This window comes from Phalacrocorax aristotelis, chromosome 26, assembly GCF_949628215.1.
Source record: "Phalacrocorax aristotelis chromosome 26, bGulAri2.1, whole genome shotgun sequence".
NCBI classification, from domain to species: Eukaryota; Metazoa; Chordata; class Aves; order Suliformes; family Phalacrocoracidae; genus Phalacrocorax; species Phalacrocorax aristotelis.
The window spans coordinates 447,845-467,296 of NC_134301.1; the positions used below are offsets into that span (position 1 = coordinate 447,845).

The 19,452-nt window shown below is 58.9% G+C and overlaps 1 protein-coding gene across 1 annotated transcript; it reads right to left on the reverse strand.

Annotated features, from left to right (window-relative positions):
- Window positions 1–5,850: 5,850 nt before the first annotated feature.
- LOC142048610 (electroneutral sodium bicarbonate exchanger 1-like) lies at window positions 5,851–18,637 on the reverse strand. Its single transcript, XM_075075675.1, has 24 exons — window positions 18,544–18,637; window positions 17,987–18,115; window positions 17,411–17,546; window positions 17,035–17,195; window positions 15,915–16,103; window positions 15,718–15,806; window positions 15,428–15,585; window positions 14,966–15,053; window positions 14,215–14,361; window positions 13,940–14,031; window positions 13,322–13,496; window positions 13,038–13,171; window positions 12,197–12,442; window positions 11,987–12,092; window positions 10,902–11,063; window positions 10,566–10,679; window positions 10,040–10,201; window positions 9,189–9,440; window positions 8,335–8,403; window positions 7,624–7,797; window positions 7,385–7,522; window positions 6,839–6,936; window positions 6,227–6,331; window positions 5,851–5,975 (listed from the first exon to the last, which is right to left on the reverse strand). Exons 2-23 carry the CDS (start codon window positions 18,084–18,086, stop codon window positions 6,244–6,246), a joined length of 3,078 nt encoding a protein of 1,025 aa, XP_074931776.1. The 5' UTR covers window positions 18,087–18,115; window positions 18,544–18,637; the 3' UTR covers window positions 5,851–5,975; window positions 6,227–6,243.
- Between the last annotated feature and the right edge of the window lie 815 nt (window positions 18,638–19,452).

The window sequence follows — 19,452 nt, forward strand, 5'->3', positions numbered from 1 at the left end:
ATTTCCCTTCTCTTTTGCAAAATAACATCAACTGCAAAATGGTGCTATATTGCTGTAATTACAGGGCAGATTAATTACTTCCCCTCCTCTCATTTGCAGCTCCTCCAGCCGGGTCCCATGGGTGCAGCGGGGGAGTGGGCAGAGCCGCCCCTGGACAAGCAGCCCACACCCGGGGCCGCCCGAAAAAGCAGCTCCTCCACAGAAACAGGGAGAACGGACAAAAAAAATACGGAAAGAAAATAGGAAAATAAAGAAATAAAAAACCCCAAACCAAGCCCCTCGTTTCCCCTCTTTCCCCAGGCAGCTGCTCCTGCCCAGGGAGGTGGATTTCCCCAAAACACCCCCCCGTAAAAAAGCCCCAGAGACTCCTCCAGCTCCCCCCCACCCTTCACAACACACGGCAGCGCCACAGCGAGACCTGCCAGGCTTTTATTGTCTCCTTTTCCCCATTCAAGGGGCGACAAGAGGAGAAAAGTCCCAGCGAGAGCCCGTCAGGCAACAGCAGCGCTTCGCGGCCGGGGCCCACGCGGCGACGGCGCGGATCCAGGGGGTCGGAGCGGCACAGAACGGGCCCGAAATTAACCCCGGTTCTTTTTTTTTTCGCCCAAAGGGACCAACCCCATCAACATCCGAAGCCATAAATAACACGGATTCCGCCCCCCCCCCCTCGGTTTTATTGACAGCACGCAGCGATGCCAAACGAGAGCGTCTCTCGGCGGCTCGGGCGCAGCTCGGCCCCACACAGCCGCTCGCTCAGCCCCCACCGGCGGGGCGGGGAGAGACCCAGAAGGGCAAAGCTCGGGCCCGGAGGGAGGAACAGGTCAATAACTACAATAAAACAGAAGCAGCGACAACAACGCAACGGAAAGGAAAACACTGAGAGGGGCGCGAAACCCGGGCGGGGGGGGGGGGGGACGGGACGGGGGCGGGGAAGGAGGGGACCGAAGGCCCCGAACAACCCGCCCGTGACGCAGCCGCTCACCGCCCGCCGACCCGACGCCGCCAGGCCCCGAGCCGCAACCGCCCCGCGCGCGCCAGCCCACCCGCCTCACGGCCCGCTCCCGGCCTCACGTGGTACGGGACGAGCAGCCCATTGGCCAGGCGGGCTCAGCTGGCCTGGCTGTGGCCCCGCCCCTGCCGGCCTCTCGCCCGCGCGCGGAGCCCGGGAAGCTGGAGCGGCCCCTCACGGCTCTGGGCGCTGCGGGGCGGGAGTTAACTCTTGCTCGGCCGCAGGCGCCGCAGCCTCCTACAGTAAAAGACATGTATTTTTCCCCCTGCCCCGTGTAATTCTCCTCTGCAGAAGGAAGCAGGAAACCCTGGCAAAACCAGGAGCCGTCCGTGGGTGTCTGGGGTAGAAAGGGGGCCGGCAGGCGGAGCGCTGGGTCCCGCCAGCCCCGGGTGTAACCGGGGTGATGAAGTGAACCAACCGTGGATGCTGCTGTGTCACGCAACTGAACGTTAAGTCTGGGGACAAGCAGTGTATTCTTTAATCATTAATGCAATAGATAATGTGCTTCTGTCAGAACCCCGCTCCTTTCAGACTCAAAGCCTAAGTTTTAGATCCGCAAAGCCTCACTCCTAGAGCTTAGGGGCCAAACCTCTGTTTTAAGGGCTAAATTACAGCCTCACGTTTAGGCAGCGATGATTCAGGGTATAAATGGTTGGGAGTTACTAATACAGTCTAGCGCAGCTCAGCTAAGGCTGGGACCCGGAGCCAAAACCTGGCCGGGATAAGGAGGCAGCCGAAACAAGAACAGCCTGCACGATGACTAAAGCTTGTTGCTTTAGGGAGTCAGAGAGGCCTCGAGATTCGAAGTACCTAAACAAAGTCACGATGACGTTTGGCCTTAAGAAAAGCAGCCGTACAGAGCCACAAAGGTGAGGAACTGCAGAGCAGAGACTCGACCAGAACAGAGCAGCCCTCACGGGCAGCACGGGCGTCATCTCAGAAGCGAGTTTGCGGGAACACAAGGGTTAAGTAGCGGACACAGGGAGGAAGAGTGTGTCCTTCATCCAGAGCCCCCTGAGGAGCAGCCGGAGACACCAGCAGGCGTGGGCAAGTAACCTCTGCCTATCTGTAGCTGTTATCAGAAAGCTAATGAATGTGCCTAGGAAGCACGTACTTAACGGGCACAAAGAGACCTGGGGGGTGCCCGGTAGGAGGAGGATCCCCCGTGCAGCCGCCGCCCCCCGCAAATACAGAATGCTGCCTTTTAACTCTGCGCTGGTGTCACCAGGCTCAGCCCCGAGCTCGGGGACATCAAGAGCAAAACCAAAGCTGCGCCTGGAGAAGGGGCTGCGCTCGGGCACCTCGGGGAAGCCCGGGTCGCTCTGTAAACCAGCAATTGCCAAGGCAGCTGCCAGCGTGTTGCAGCCCCCGGAGGCCGGGGGAGATGCAGACCCCCGCGGAGCCCGCACTTCACTACAACCCACTTGGCTTTTCCCTCCGGGGTGGCTTTCTTTTGTTCCGAAGTTGCAGAGATGCCCGGCCCGGGCTGAAACCGACCCCAGCCCCCGGCCCTGCTCCTTGCGAGGAGGGAGCGCAATCCGGCTGGGCTCTCCTTGTGCACAGGGGAGAAGGAAAACGGGAAAAACCAGCGTTCTCCTTTCTTTCGAAGGGCGATAATTGCATTTCAGGGGCAGGGCGGCAGGGACTGGTCCCACCCCGCCCAGCCCCGCAGCCAGGGCTCTTCACTGGCTCAGACCCCCACGGCAATGAAGGGTCATTGCCCAAGCGGAGGAGAGCTCAGGGCTCCCGGCCACCGGGAGCTTTCCCCTCCGGGCAGGCAGAGGCGGCGGGTCGGAGCAGCCAGCGCAGCCCCGCGCTCAGAGCACAGGAAGGCAGCGCGGACAGGGCGCGCACGGGCGTCACGGGGGAAGAGCAGCAGGAAAACCCAGCCTTTGCCCCCTGCCCTTTCTCCAAGCCTCGATTTTTAGCCTCCTCTCCTTTTCAAAGAGCTAACCCAGCCTCCTCCCCCTCCGACAGTTACCGTGCCGAGCTGGCTCCGGCCAAAGTACCCTTTGCAAAACCCCATCCCCTAAGAGGGGGAGTTACTGAATGCCGCCTTTGCCTGGGTCTTTACTGCTAAGGCCGGCCCTCAGGCATCTCAGCCCCCAGAGGAGAGAGCACAAATCGGGAGAAGGGAAGACTTACCAGCGGGGCAGAAGGACTGGCTCAGAGACCACCTGTGCAAACTGGGTCCTCGCCAATCCACGGGCCCCGATGGCATGCACCCACGGGTGCTGAGGGAGCTGGCGGAGGGATTCTGGCCGAGCCCCTGTGCATCATCTTTGAAAGGCCGTGGGGGACAGGAGAGGTGCCCGAGGGCTGGAGAACAGCAAATGTCACTCCAGCCCTGAAAAAGGGCAGGAAGGAGGAGCTGGGGAACTCTAGGCCAGGCAGCCTCACCTCCGTCCCTGGAGAGGGGATGGAGCACTTCATCCTGGAGGTCATCTCCAGGCACGTAGGGGACAAGAAGGTTATCGGGAAGAGTCAGCATGGACGCACCAAGGGAAGCTCATGCTTGACCAACCCGACAGCCTTCTCTGATGGCGTGACTGGCTGGGTGGACGACGGGAGAGCAGTGGGTGTTGTCTGTCTTGACTTCAGTAAGGCATTCGACACTGTCTCCCGCAGCATCCTCACAGGCAAGCTAAGGCAGTGGGGGTTGGAGGAGGGGACAGTGAGGTGGCCAGAGCCCCGGCTCAACAACAGATCATCAGAGGGTCGTGATCAGTGGAGCAGAGCCTGGCTGGAGGCCTGTCACTAGTGGTGTTCCCCAGGGGTCTGTGCTGGGCCCAGTCCTGGCCAACATATCCATCAGTGACCTGGATGATGGGATCGAGTGTCACCTCAGCAAGTTCCCTGACATTCCCAAGCTGGGAGGAGCGGCCGATGCACCAGAGGGCCGTGCTGCCACCCAGCGAGACCTGGCCAGGCTGGAGAGCTGGGCCCAGGGGACCTGATGAAATTCAACACGAGCACGTGCAGGGTCCTGCCCCAGGGGAGGAAGAACCCCCCGCACCGGCACAGGCTGGGGGCTGAACTGCTGGGGAGCGGCTCTGTTGAGAAGGCCCTGGGAGTGCTGGGGGACAAGAAGGTGACCCTGAGCCAGCACCGTGCCCTTGGGGCCAGGAAGGCCAATGGTACCCAAGGATGCATGAAAAGGCGTGTGGAGCATCTCCCTTGGGAGGAAAGGCTGAGAGAGCAGGGTCTGTTCAGCCGCAGAAGAGGACGCTGAGGGGGGATCCCATCAGTACCTATAAATATCTGAAGGGCGGGTGTCAGGGGGATGAGGCCGGGCTCTTTTCAGCGGTGCCCAACGACAGGCCAAGGGGCAACAGGCACAAGTGGGAACACGGGAAGTTCCGCCTCAGTATGAGGACAAACCCCTTCCCTGTGCGGGTGCCAGAGCAGGGGCACAGGCTGCCCAGAGGGGCTGTGGAGTCCCTTCCCTGGAGACATCCACGCCCCGCCTGGACGCGGTCCTGTGCCCCTGCTCTGGCTGTGCCTGCTCAAGCAGGGGGTGGGACGGGGTGAGCTCCCGAGGGCCCTGCCAGCCCCCACCATGCTGGCATACTGTGAAAAGCCCTCTGATGTTGGCCTTTGCTTGTGACGTGCTGCTTTCATCCTCCCAGAGCCATTTTGTATTTATATCAACTGTATATTTTCTATAACCTCACTCATCTTCATTTTCGCTCCCCTTTGCAAGGAGCGACAACCTGCCGTTGGCATCTCGGGTTGGGTCGATGCACGAAAAGGCTCCCGCAGCGGATGGGAGAAGCCAACGGCAGGAGGGGGTGCGGCCCCGTCCCAGCTGGGCATGGGGCACCGCCTGCAGATGCCAAGAGCCTGGAGCCCGTGCTGAGCCCACAGCGAGGCACAGGGATGCAAGGGCACCTTTTCTTCCGGGTCCTCCTCTCCTCCCAGGCTCCAGAGCCGCCCGACCCGACCGCGCGTGCCGGGGGTGACACCACGGCCCAGCAACCCCCCGGACTGCGAAGGGAGCACAACAACCAGCTCTGCTTGATGGCTTCTTCCTGCAAAGCCGCAGGAAGGGAAAGGCAGGAGGGAAAAAGCACCTGCCCGCTTCCCTCCTGGCTCGTCCCTCCCTGTGAGAGAAAAGGCTTTGCAAGGACAGGGGTGAAGAAGAAACCACACAGAGTCCCCGGGAGGTAAAAGGCAGGGAAGCGGCGGAACAAGGCAGGGGACAGCCCCGGGGCGCAGAGCCCCACGCCTCACCTGCCCGCTCCCATGACCACACGCTGCACTCAAGGCGCTCCATGTTCAGTGCTCCCTTCCATTCAGGTGACAGCCAGGGAACAAGAAGGGGGCATTTCTGCACTTTGCACCTTCCCGGTCGACGGCAGAGCCAAAGCAAAGGCGAGAAGTCAAAAAAAGAACCAAAGGGGGCGGAACTGGAGCGCAGGCAGCAAATGCTCGTCCTTCGCCTGGGCCCAACTGCTCGGAGGGTCCTTCCGCTGCCCCGCCACGGAGGGTGTCCCTCTCGGCCCAGGGAGAGACGCCGGAGTGAACTCAAGGGAGGAGCCCGAGCCAGAGCACGAACCTTTTTGGGACGAAGAGGCAAGCGCAGAACACGTCACACCTCACAGAAGGTGTTTGTGTACATTCAGAGTTTATATTTGGAGAAAAGAGAAAGGCGAGGAGGAATTGGAGACTGAAAAAATAGCCCTGAATGAGGGAGCGGTAGCAGCCCCTCGACCACTACAAAACCGCACCAACACACGCACGTACACACGGAGGCGTAACGACACCCAGCTCCCACGGACTGTGATGCGCCCCTCACTTTGCTGCTCTGGAGATACCGAACGCCTGAAGCACCCCCAGGGTAACCGACAACATCTGCATGGCTTTAATGGGAATCCTCCGGCTGAAGGGAAGCGGTTTCTCCCCGGGCCTGCGTCGGCACATCCCGCAGTCACGTTCTCACTCCTCTCCTTCAGAGTCAACATTCCTAGTCGTGAAAACCGGGGCAGGGGGAAAGAGAAGAAGAGGGAGAGCGTCGTCAGCGCCAGAGCGGCCGGCTGCTGCCGATTCAGCCCCGTGTGTGGCACCAGCCCGGCAGGGAGGAGCTGGTTTGCATGCCACGGCCCCTGCTGCCTGTGGCCAGGGCTCGCTCGGCAGTGCTGGCCAGAGCACGGCACAGCCGTAGGCACGCGCCGTCGCCGCAGAGGAGCACGGTCGCACTCACGGGCCAGCCTTTACCTCTTTCCTCCCCAGAGTCAGAGCGTTTCCCTCTTCATCGTCAGCGCCTTCCACACGGTCGTGTTGGACATCTCCTCTGAGATATTAATCTCCGAAGGATCAGCCCTGCAATAAATATTGCCCAGGGCAACGCGTGATTCTGGGAACTGACGGCACCAAGTGCGTTAGCATCGGCGAGAGGAACAGGGGGGCTCGGAGGAGCAAAGCTCAGCACAAGCACAGGGGCCTTTGCCGCGTGAGGAGGTTTGGGAGGCGAGCCCGAGAGCTGCAGAGCAACGGCTCCGTGCAACGGCTCTCGCTGCTGCGCAGCCCTGGAGCGGGCTCCTAAGCCACTGCTGCTACAGATCATGCCTGCAGCTCCTCAGCTGGAAGCACGAGGCTCTCCAGCTGCGTAAAGTCCCTGACGATGAGGGTGCCCGGGCTCAAACGTGAGCTGTGCAGCCACTCTGCTTGGAGGCAGAGCCCTGCCATCGCCTCCTGCAGCCCTGATTTTCCCCCCAAGCTGACTGCTGGTGCCTAAGGGATGCTCAGGAAAGAGGCAAGTGGAGAAAATTGGGCCAAACCCCTGCAGATCCATCCTGCCAGGGGCCCTGGGCCTCCACGGGGCTTTACCTGTCACTGGGTTGCTGTGGGATATCCAAGCCGCTGGTCTCCCCCAGTTCCAGCTGAACGGAATTTGCAGCAGCAGCTGCCATCGTCTTCTGGGACTCCTGGCGTAAAAAGGGACAAATCAATTTCTCCGTCTGTGACCAAAGTGGAGAGAAACACACCAGGCGGTAAAAGCGCTGCATGTGCCCTCTCCTTGGGACCCATGGCAGCTTCAGCTCTTAATGCAGCAGGGTATCGACCTCCGCTCCAAACCTTTTGCAAGGGTTAAAAACACTATTAGCAGCAAATCTTCCCACCGTGAGTATCATCATCATCATCTTCCTCACCTTTTTTCCTCAAAGACTACTTTTTAAAATTCTCCCTCACTCAAGTGTTAAGCTCACTGCTAATTCAGGGAAAGACACGCTGAAGCTGTGGGATCTGGGCTATTGGGATCTATTTCTATTGCGTTCTGCTCCTCCCCCAACATTTCAAGACCAGCTGGGACAGAAAGAGGCCATCTCACAGCCCAAGGGAGACGACCGGCCCCGAGCCCCCAGCAAGCATTACCTCTTCTTCTTGGGCTTCGGTTTTGGCGTCGCCCAACCTCTGCTTCTTGCTTTCTGGCATCAGGTCATCCAGAAAGCTGAGCTCTCGCTTGGAGAAGCAGAAATCCATCGCTTTGCGCACAAAAACGAGAGCCAACACCTTTGTGAGGAAGAGGGAAGATGCGGTGAGGCCAGAGGCGACGCTACATCTCCCTCCAACGCTGCAAACCTCCCGCTGCCGACACCGGCAGCGGCTCTTACCATCATGGGAAAGATGATGGCGGCACGGGACGCCTTGATGCCCCAGAGCAGGACGAGGCAGATCAGCTGGATGGCGGTGAAGAAATGCACCTTTCGCAAGGGCACGTGCCGCAGGTAGACGAAATCCGGCTGGTGTTTCGCCGGCATCCAGAACAGCTTCAAGCGATCGAAGAACTGCAAAAAGCCAAGGGGGAAAAGTTGCCACCGTGGGACTGCGGAAGGTTTCTGGCCCCGTGGAGACGCGGAGGCAGTTCTCAGGGTCTCGCTTGCAAGGAGAGATCGCGGAGCCCACTCGCTTCCTCCTGGGAGCAGCCCCCAGTTGCCCTTCGCTCCACCCAGCTTGCCCGCCAGAGCTGCCCACCACATTGCAAGGAGTCCACGGTCTTCTCTCGGCGGCATTTCTTGGCCCACCCAATCCCCCGGCAAGGATTTCCACCGGTGGCAGAAACTGCCTTCCCTTGGCACTGAATTCCCCCGCTTCCACCTCACCAAAGCCCGACCTGCCCTAAGCCGTGACACAGAGAGCCCTGACCGTGCCCGCTCCCCCAGCCCTACACCCCTCCTGGGCCTCCCCCGAGCTGCTGCTCACACAAAACACTTTCAGCGCTTGCTCCCGGAGAGGTGTTTTCCCACGCCACTGCTTTCTGCCCGCTCCTACGGCCGGGAAATACCAGGGAGCAGACGTGCCGCGCGCTGTAACAGAGCCCGTACCTGAATTCCTCTGAGGGACGACACACCCATGTAGAGGAAGACGCCGTAAAGCACAGGCATTGGGATGAACTGAAAACAAGAATGGAATCCTCCGTTCTGTTCTCCATCACATTTTCACTCTTACCACTCTCTTCTACGGGCACTGCCTGAAGTTGCCCAAAGCTCTGCAGCTCCCACGGGCTTGGAGGTGGGTCGGACTTTAACCGGGAGAGATTTTGTGCGTGCGAGGGAGCCAACGCTCTGCTTCAGGCTGAACGTCTGAGTTCCCTTTTGTCACAATAAGCCTCTCTTCCAGAGAGGTGGGAGGAAAAGAGGTCACTTCACCCGTGCTACCGCGTACCGCGCTCTGTGACGGTAGAAAACCATTTCTACGTGTTCTTGTGGCAACGCGCAAAGGCGCTGGGCCTCCTTTTAGCCTAGAGATGGCATTATTTTGTGGGAGGAACACGCAAGGAAGCCCTCGGGGACCATTTCGGCGTGTTTGGCTACTTGGAATGGCTGTTCTGAGGCGCTTGCGGGAGCCAATCGCCACCGAGAAGGTGCTGCCTGTTTGAAAGGGAGCAGAGGTACTGCTCGGAACGCGCCTAATTGTAACCCACGAACACGGGTGGGCCTGAAAGACGCCTGAACATTAAAGCGGTCGTCGTGCTCGCTTGCCGAGAGCGCAGCACACTGGGGCCTGAAGGGCTGGAAAGCGTGACCGAGGCTGGTTCCCACCGCCGGTCAAGCCCCAAGGGCTGGGATTCACCTCCTCCTCTGCTCCACAACTACTCAGGCCTGGGAAGGGGGGACTCTTGTTTTTCAGAACCCCCCAAAAGCACGTGGTTGTTGGGTGTTTTCCATTTTCCTCTTACCTTTAACACAGAAGTGAAGAAGACGGAGCAGCCCATGAGCACAAAGATCATCAAGCCAGTGACTCTCTGCTCTCGTATCCCCAAAAACTTGGGTTGCTCCCCGGGAGCTGAGCAGTCAGACTCTACTTTGAGGCTGTTCACATGGGTGATGGACAGGACGGTGGCAGCCACAAACCAGGGCAGCCCCATCACGGAGCACACCCCGAGCATCACGGCCACCACAAAAAGGTCCAGGTGGTACCCGCATCCTTTCTGCAGGGAGCAAAGCAAGAGGCAGAGTGTCCCACAGCAGAAGAGCAACGACAACGTCGCAAGTCACGCTCCCACCCTACTGAGCTGAAGTCAGCTTCTTGAAAATTTAAAGCAAGGATTGGAAACAAATCAGGATGTAGCCAGTCTCTGCGCAAGCCCCTCGCATGGAAATCTGACAGGGGCTCAGACAAAGCAGATTGCGAGAGTCTGCGTGATATCGACTTCTCACAAAAAAGACATAAAACGACTTTTTCTCTTCATTCACAGAGAAATTGCCACCACTTGCAAAGAAGATGCAACTCTGAGCTATCCCTGGCAGCTCTTCAGAACGATTCCTTCCCCCAGCTGCCGCTGGCATTTTCAAACAAAAGCCCTCCTCTCTCTTGCTCCCCGACTGATTTGCTGCTCCGAAAGATTGCCCACCTCCCCTCCCCTGCCCTTTGCTCCCCGTGTCATCAGTAACCCAGGAGAGCATCCTGCCACACAGCCCGACCTCGTCCCACACCAACGCCTTCCCAAAGCTTTTGGAATAGGAGCTTCTCCCCACTCCTGCAGCCCACAGTGGGCTGGGGACGGGCTCATCTCTTGCAGCCCCTTACCTTCAGCCTGTGCTCCTTCCTGTTGACAATAACAGCCGTGATCTGCTGGTCCATGAAGATCAGGATGGTGCAGAGCAGAGCTGGGATGAGCGCAGCCGGCACCGTCCACCACGGGTTGGGGCCGATGGGGCTGATGAACCACCCGCGGTCATCTCTGGTCGGCTGCGACAAAGCACACGCATGTCACGATCCTCTCCCAGCCCAGCCGCCTCACTGCCTTTCAGTTTCCCCTCCAGCCCTGGGGCAGAGCAGCTCCCAGCCCTGGCTTCAAGTCACCCTCTCCCAGGGGGTTCAGCAGTGCCAGCGGCCTCTTTGCCAGCACCTACAGCTGCTTCTCCTGCGCGTCTCCAGAGCGCCGGGGCCGTCTTCTCGTTCCCACAAGGAAAGGATGCGCTCGGAGGTGGAAGAGGAGATGCTCACACCACCCGCATCTCCTCCAGACTCAGCCCCGTCCTGCCCTGCCCTGCCACCACCTTGTGGCATCCCCAGGGGCCGCAAACAGCTCCGCGCCAAAACACCCCCTTACCTTGAACACATGGGGCACGTGGAGCTTCGGGGACGGGATCCCAGTCACCAAGTCAATCAGCACCATGATGACGATGGTGAGGAAAACGGCAAAGTCGCTCACTGTGGCCCGTACCTGGGGCAAGAAACCAGAGCTGAAAGGGGCAGGTCGGAAATGCTACAGTGATTTTGCACTCATGGAGCTGCGTGAGGGACAGCCCAGCCGATGGAGGGCTTGGCCTTCAAGGGCAACGTTTCCCAGCTCGACCAAGCGGTGGCAAATACTGCTGAGTGCTCCAGGAGAGCCGTCTGGGGAAAAGAGCGTGGAGACTGCTGCTGGCCACCAGCTTCTACCTACTCTGCTTGGGAAGTAACGGCTGGTTTTGAACTTCTTCAGCAAGCTCGACAGGACAAAGGTGGAGAAGAAGAGGATGCAGCACCACAAGAGGACATTAGGTGCGTAGGGGCCATCGCGCCCACAGGCAGCTCCTTGAAACTCGCCGTGCAAATACCGACATTCCTGCCAAAACAGAGCGTCAGCGCACAAAGGCAGTGCCCGTGCGGCAAGGAAACCTCGGGGAACCGGGGGGTTGTGAGGCTCTTGGGCCAAGAGCCACGACCCTGTAACTGCTGCTGCCCACGGAGATTTCTAGGTAACCAGCAGCAGCAGCACCTCCTGAACAAGCGACACATTCAACTGCACAGAGGAGAGCGGAGAGAGGAGCTGTGACGGGACACCACGCCACAGAGCCACACCACATCCTCCGCTTGAATGGCAGGTAACCACGGCTGGAGGTGACACCGGAGGGGAAGGACGTGCTGGCAGCTCTTGGGGACAGGGCAAGGGAACAGGGCAGGAGGGCTGAGACAGACGCGACAGGAAGGGAGAAGAGGCAAAGCGTCCCTTCCCAGGGCAGGGCTCCCAGGACACGGCCGAGAGGGGATGAAGACGCCCATACGAGCCCCCCACCCTGTGCCTGAGCTCTGCTTCCAGCAACAACAGCCCGAGAGACTGCTCAGACATGCAAATTCATGCCTGCGCCTACAGACACGCTGGGTGAGCAAGCCAGGCCTGCAGGTATTAGGAACCACTTCAGGAAGCCAATGACTCCCTTCCAGCATGAACTCAAGTCCTCCAACTGCTCCAAGAATCAAACCACCCACTTAACCTCGCTCCCGGGCGGAAACACTGTCCTGCAACAGGCTTGAGGAGGACAGTTATTCCCCACAGTGCTGGGGACCAGGTGGCCGGGACAAGGCAGACTCTCCTTCGCAGGACCAAGCAGGTTAAACCCCCCCATCAGACTGAAGCCGTGACTTTTCAGAGCAGCACCAGCACAGCTGGAAGCCCATCAGCACCGGAAGGCCTCTGACTCTTGCACCGTGCAAATGCCCCTGAGCCCGTGACCGCGGCGCGAGGAAGCAGTGGCTCGGGCCACTTACAGTCACCGTGAGGTTTTCCCAGGCGATACCGGACACGTTGATCTTGTTGCTCTCCCAGAAGCGCAGGGTTTCGTTGCTGGGATGGGTCGGTGCCTCACACTTACAGCTGGGAGGAGAGAAGCCAAGGCAGGGGTAAGGGAAAGACGACGGAGGCGCAACCCTGAGCTCCTGCCAAGGGGCAGCGGCGTTTCAGGAGGACAAAAAACCCACGAGTAGAGGGTGAGGAGGTCGAGCTGGCTGTGCATGTGCACAGGGTAGGTCTCTCGCAGGTGACTCAGCTTCTCCAGAGCCTCGTAGATGAAGATGACGCAGATGAGGGAGGCGAAGGCTTCTTCGGTGAAGCGGGTGATGTAGCACACCAAAGAGCTGGCGTCGGTGGCCACCAGCACCATGCAGAAGGCGGCAGTCCACAGCCCGATGCACGCCCGCAGACAGAGATAGGAGAGCTTGTACTCCCTGGGAAACCAACAGAAAAAGAAGGGTGCAGAGGCCAGCAAGACGCTCCGAGCTGTGCCTGCCTGCCTTCCTTCGGGGAAAATCGGCAGCGATTCAAGAGCGTGTCAAGGCTGGGGATGGTAAATGCACTTGCCCTGTTCTGCTACGGGCGGCCTCAGGGCTGTGGTGCAGGGGGGGGACCCGCAGGAGGCGGCCAATTCTTCCCTTATCACCATTTAGCAATTATCTTGGGTTAACGCCCTGGAAGCTAACGGAGGTCAGGGCCCTGTGGTGGAAGGTGGTGTTCTGCCGCATCACCCCGACGCCCCAACACCAACCCCGGCTGGGTTTGCACCCAGTCATCTGCTGCCAGCGAGTTGGGGCTCAATAGAAGTGCAATTGCACTAACAGGGCAATAAGGATCCAAGTCATCCCAACCAAAGGATTGTCCTGGACAACCCCCATTTCACATGAAAAGGTCCTGCTTTTCAATACAATCATCAAAACACAGAAAACAACTTCAATCTAACAACTGCCACCGACAAAACCATCTTTGCTCCATGGCTGCCTTCTTGCAAAGGCTCTCGCAGCACCCAGCCGCGGCAGCCAGCCTTACTTGCAGAACTTGTAAAGGATCTTCTCAAACACAAGGACGGGTCCGGTGCTCCCGAGGATGGTGAGAGGCTGCCCAGCAAAGAGGGAATACACCACGCCGGTCATGGATGCGCCCAGCAGCGACTCCATGGCACTCTGGCCGGGGAAGAGAGGCAGCCGTGAATACGTAAATCATTAGCAGGGGAGGGGGGAAACACCCCCAAACCCAAAGCAAATTCCCCGCAGCAAGGACTTTTGCGAGAGTTTCATCCTCCCCCATGCCACCCAACAGAGAGAGGTGCTCACTATGTGGCCATTGGTCGCCTCCCCCAGCAGCCCCCCAAAGGTGATGACAGGGGACATGCAGGCACAGTAGAGGAAGAGGAAGGACGCCAGACACTGCAGCCTCAGACCATCCCGAAAGTCGCTCCAGAACCACGGGGCCTTTCGCTTCACGTCCAGGATCAAACCTCCAAAGAGCCTGGAGGAAGGGAAAAAAAGAGACTCGTTTCCTGGAAGAGCCCATGGAGTTGTCCCTGCTGCAAAAGGACGCTCGCAGGCACAGAAGAGCTCTCATGGCTAAGAAGCAGCAGTCTCCTTTACCCATTTTAGACCCAGCAAAAACTGACGCTCCCCAAACAATCCCTCCAACAACAAGAGAAAGGAAATAACCCGGGAGCCTATCCTCTCTTCTTGCAACAGGCCCTTGCTTTCCGAAGCAGCAGAGCTCTGCCTGGAGCTATTTACACATCTGCTTCCACCCCAAAGCAAGAAACCTTGTGTGCAGTGATGCTGTGGCTCAGCTCAGCTGCCCACATCTCCCACCTGGCCCCTTCACTAACCCCTAAATCCTGCTGGGCAGGAGCTGCATGCTCAGATTTCAGAGGCAAACAGGAAAAAAACCCAAACTATCACAGCTCCCACCTTCCCGTCCGCTCCAGTTCAGGACCACCGTGTTTCTCCGGCTCGCTGTGAGAAGCACTGTCACCAAGAGCTCCTGGCACCTTCCTTTTTTCCTGTTCAAATCCAAATAAGATAATGAAGAGTCGTATTTGTCACCACGGGCTTGCTTTGCTTCTGGTCCAGGTGTGTGACTGGGTCAAACTGGGACCTCGTAACTTGGGGCCTCTGAGCACCATCCCCAGCCGTGCCGCCGTCCTGCCCCTCCCCCTCGCATCCCCCTCGGCCGCAGCACCCACCTGCGAAGGGACGTTTTTGGGGGGCTCGATTCGGATCGACGGATCCCACTCTCCTGGTGGCAAGACCGTGACCTGATCCAGAAACTCGTCGACGCCAGCCACGAGGTCAGCCCGGTTCTTGGCTTTGTAGGCAACGTCGTGGAAAACCTGCCGAGGGGAGACAACCTGCTGAGAGGAGAACCCATCTCGCACGCCCTAACCAGCGCAATAAGCCCTTGGCTAAATGCACAACAACTTCCCTAGAACCGCAGACCGGTGCGGGTTGGAAGGGACCTTTCGAGGCCATCGAGTCCAACCCCCTGCCGTGAGCAGGGACGTCTCCAACTCCATCAGGTTTCCCCCACGTTTCCTGCTGGAAACGGCAGGAAATATTCCCCCAAGAGGAAAAACCCATCCATCGTGGTACTTGGACTCATCTCTTCCACAAGGCCCCCGGCCCCCAAGGCACACCACACCCTTTGGCTTAAAGGGGAGACGTTTGGCTGGCCCTGGCAATGCCACCGCTGGGGACAGCGTGCTGGGGAACCCGGGGAGAAGGACGAGCCACAGGATGCACCCAGTGGGATTTCAGCCTCCAGGGGGTGGTGGGGGGTGCAAATCCACAGGTTTGCTTTGGGGCGCCAGCAAAGGGTGGGCTCTCTGGAAAGCTGTGGGCAGCTGGGACAGCAAAGCCTCTTCCTCGCTGCCTCGGACACAGGGAAAAGGGAAGGAAGCCCAAAACAACCCAGAGGCATCTCTTATCTCCTCGCACCTCATCCGTCATGAGAGTAGCCATGGACCTGCCGATCTCATGGTACTGATGGGCTTTTCCTTCCGGTCCAAGCAAAACAAACAGGAACCTGGGCAAGAGGAACAAAGTGAGGGAGAAGAACGTGTCCTTGCTCAAAGGGCACCCCAGGGAATGCCCGGGAGCTGCCAGCCCAGAGCACGGCTCGAGACGGGACACAGAGGCTCACCGCCTCCGCCATGCATTTGAAATTCATCACAACCGATGGTGGCAAATTTCAGTTTTGGGCCAACTCTCATTAAAATTGGCCAAGGGCTTTCAAAGATCCAGCAGGGAAGGGAGAAATGAGGGTGAGGAGATGGGAGTGGGAGAAACGTGCTTGCTCCCACTGCCCGCGTTCCCTCGGGACACCAAACTGATGCACGCAACTGGGTGTTGTGTTCTTGGGGGTTTGGAAAAGAAAAGCTTTGTGCTCCTCACGCAGACCTTGTGGGGATGGGAACTTCCATCAGGCCCGAGAGGAGGACAGCCGGGGTCAGGCGGACGAATGCCACGATGGGCTGGCGAAGGAAATCCAGCTCTCCTACAAGCACGTTGGACGCTTCAGCACCGGTGGGAATCTTCTTCATGAAGTGCTGCTCCGCCTGGGCACGACAAGCCATGTTCAGGCCCTTCCCCCAAACCCAAAGCCCACAGCACTCTACAGCACACTCTGCGGCCCCGTTTGCAAGAGCAAATCTGCGCCTAAAGGCGTCAGAAAGCCACAAGCGTCTCACCTTGCTTAAATCCATCGCGCTGCTCTCGTGGCTCACCCCATTTTTAGCTTCCGCAGCGGTGGCAGAAGGGTGAGGGGTGAGTGTTTGGGCTGGCAGGAAAAGGAAAGACACTCAGAAAGACGGACAAGGAGCAAGTGCGACGCTTCTCCTTTTTCAGGACAAGTCTCACGGGGCCAAAGCCCGGCAGAAGCCCTCACCTGGCTTGTCGAGGAGGTGCGGGTCCGACTGCTTCTTGCTCACATCAGCAAACGAGCAGACGATGGGGAGAAGGTTGTTTCTTTTCTTCTCGTTCTGGTGGTGATGCTTCTTCAGAAGCACTTCTCGAACTTTTGCCCGCATGCCCTCGTCAAACTCGGCGGACTCTTCTTGCTGGCCCAGGATCATATCTGGGGACAGCAAAGGGAAATCAAGCCGGCAGAGAAGAAACCCCCGCCAAGTCCCGACCCCCGCAGCCCCTGGAGAAGGCTGCGCCACGCAGGATACCCTAAGCAGGGCTCAGCCTTGCTTAGCAAGACGTTTTCATACAGTTCAGCCTTTGCAACGAAAGCAAGACTTTTCCTGCGCTAAAAGACGCCATCAAAGCGCTTATTCAGCCCTCTGCAAAGATAAGTATTTCCCGTTCTAACCAATGCCTCTTTCTGGCCAGACCTGGCCTTTCTGTCTGACTCTGCGCACCTAACCCAATTCTAGGCAATCTAGAGCACAGGCTCTCCCAGAGCTTCCTTGGCCGATCGACTGCAATTTGCCAAGCCCAGGGAGAAATGTGCTAAGAACGGCTCCGGCTCCTGCACCTCCTGAAAGGGCTGAATGGAGACCTCCCAGTCACAGATCAGTTCTCCAGAGCCGCTTTCTCAGTCAACTTCAGTTGCCTTCCCCACAAACAGACACTGCTTGGGCATCTGCCAGGTAAACCCTGCCTTTAAACCCCTTCAATCCCGGCATGTTAAGAAGGCAAAGGGGAAAACAAAGAATGTGAGGAAACGGCTTGTAAGAAAGAGTTGATTTAAGGAGGTTCAGCTCCTACGCAGACGCCGTATTTCTAAGAGCAGCCTGTTACGCCCTCACACACACTCCTGTTTGGCTGCAGAATATTCTCTAATCGCTTCTGCAACCCCACAAATTGCTCTCAAAAGGATCCCGTATGGGAAGAAAAAGCTGGTGCGACTGTTGCACGCCCAGGCTACATCCAAACCCAACCCATGACTTAAAAACCCAGTGGGGCTTCTGGAAAAGGACCCGCCGCTGGGGCAGGGCTCGATTTGGGAGTGAACGTGGCCGAGCTCGGCCCTTCCCGGAAGGATGTGGCGCCCACGGTACCTGCAATCTCTTCGATGCTGTTGGCACAAACGTCCAGCAGCACCGTGCCCTTGGTGATGCAGCTCCTCAGCTCAAAGAGGCTGTGCAAGGACAGCGTGGCCACGTAGGGCTTGCTCCAGCGCTCGCCGCCGTCTTCCACGTCCTCCTCAAACTTCAGCCACCTGCGGACAGCGGGTGCCATCAGCCCCATTGCAAGCAAACAGCCCCGGCTCTGCAAGGCCTTTCCTAGAGCTACGGGGCAGCAAGAGGAGGCGACTCCTCCCATCGGCACCTGCAGCTGCCAAAGCTCCTTCCGTCCCGCAGAGAGGAAAGCGGAGCCCAGGGGCGCCGCCAGCATGGGGACCCCTCTCCCACCGCGCCCGCAGCAGGCATTTACCTTGCCCTTTCCTTCCACTCAGCACCTTCCCCCTCTTTCACGCAGATCTCATCCAGCTCGCTGAACAAGTCATGGGGGACGTGCTGCTCATCCTCCTCGGTCCCAAGGATGAACTGCACCCGCTGGGATGGGGTGTCTGGGGGCAGAAGACAAAGCCCCGTCCCGTTACCATGCCTCAATACGGCCCGTCACGCTCACATCCAAAGGGGCCATCGGCCTGGCACCAGCTCAGCCAGAAATACTGGGCTCGCCCCTCTCCCCTGCCTCTGCCTGGCCTTGCACGCAGCCACGGAGAAGCATCTGCTCCACCTCTGCACAACGACGGGCAGCTCTCCTGCCCCACGTTCCCACTTTTAAACCCGGGATCCCTCTAAGGAAGGCGAGCCTAAACCCATTAGGCATTTAACTGCCTTACAAACTTGAGAAAAGTTGGGGAAAAAGAGGGTCTTGCTAAATAACGCCACTTTCCCTCGGGAGAACAGCACATCACTCAAACCAGCCCCAGGCACTGCTTGCAGAAGACCCCAGCACCCAAGTAGCCCCGAGGAGCTCAGGGAACGCTGCGGCGGCACTTACAGCGGTAGCCCGGCTCCGTCAGGGCAGAGTCCTTCTCCCGTTCCCGTGGCTTCTGGCTGTGGGGTCGGTGATGCCGGTGGCTCTGCCTCCCCAGCGGCATCCGCACGCCCACGTACAGGGTCCGGTGGCCTGCGAAAAAGCACCATTGGCAGCACTTTCGGCATCGCAGCAACGGTCGATGCGGCCGGTGCCTCTCGAAGCCATGCTTAAATCCCAGGAGAAGCACCGACTTCTCTGAATTTGATTGTCGCGGGACCTCCTTTTCCCAAGCCTATTTTCCTCAAACTTGGCAGAAACAGAGCAACAAGTGACGGCTCCGGCTCATCAAAGTGCCCTGAAAGTACCAAACCCCTTCTCCACCTCCAGCCTCGGCTGGACAACACGCAGACTTGCTCATGAAGCAGCGACAGAAGGTCGCTCTGCTGTTTTAGTGAGAAGCCCGGCACGTCCTGCTGCACGTGACGCGACACCGAGCAAGGCACCTTGTAGGGATTTTGTGCAAGGGGAAAACGTGCTGGGCTGGCGGCCCCTCTAGCAGGGGCTCAGCAGAGCCTCACCTTCCAGCTCCTCCTTCTCATAGTGAATATTGGCGACGGTGCTCGTTCTTCCCTGGTCAATGACCGCCTCTTCGTCATGCCTCTGCTCAGCAACGAGAAGGGGAAAGTTGGGGCTGGCTGTGGAGAGCTCCCTACGGGCCCCCGGCCACCATCCACCCCTGCGCCTGGGCAACTCCACGGGCATCACGCCTCTGCCTGCCTCCTCCTCCTCCAGGCACGGCCCCCGCTTCAAGAAGGGCCGGGAGCTGCTCGAGCAAGGCCAGCGCAGACCTGCCAAGATGCTCAGGGGCTGGAGCATCTCCCTTGGGAGGAAAGGCTGAGAGACCTGGGTCTGTTCAGCCGCAGAAGAGGAGGCTGCGCGGGGATCTCATCAGTGCTTATAAATATCTGAAGGGCAGGTGTCAGGACGATGGGGCCGGACTCTTTTCAGTGGTGCCCAACGACCTTCGAGGCACAAAGGGGAAGCTTTGGGACTATTGAATTGATGAGGTAAAAGCGCAACTGAAATAAATCCGCAGGCTCGAGCGCGTTCTGCGGGTGTCACAGTGGGATTTGGGAGTCGCAGCTTCCAAACGCCCCAAAGCGGGCGACACAGGGAAAGTCTCCTTCTCTCTCAGAAACCACTTTGCCTCCGTGCCCCGCACAGCGACGCTAAATCTGCCCCCCGCAGCCCTCCCCGGTGCAAAGCATCTCCCCCCGCCCGTCCTGCCACGCTCTGGGGAAACGCCAAATGGGATTTTGGGGGGAGTTTCCCAACTGTTTGGGGGTGCTTGGCCCCTCGGCAGAGCCCCGGCCGGGCTACCTGTAACTCTTCCAGAAGGGTCATTTTGGAACCCCCAGTTGGGTCCATCCTCACGTCGGTCACCAGGTTGGGGGGAGAACTGAACCTCCCGATCAATCCGGAGGCCA

Coding starts and splice junctions, on each gene's coding strand:
- LOC142048610 (XM_075075675.1), bottom strand. CDS start 18,086: ATGCCGCTGGGGAGGCAGAGCCACCGGCATCACCGACCCCACAGCCAG. Junction 17,547..17,986: donor GACGGAGCCGGGCTACCGCT/GTAAGTGCCGCC, acceptor TTCTGCCCCCAG/ACACCCCATCCCAGCGGGTG. Junction 10,202..10,565: donor ACGTGCCCCATGTGTTCAAG/GTAAGGGGGTGT, acceptor GCTTTGTCGCAG/CCGACCAGAGATGACCGCGG.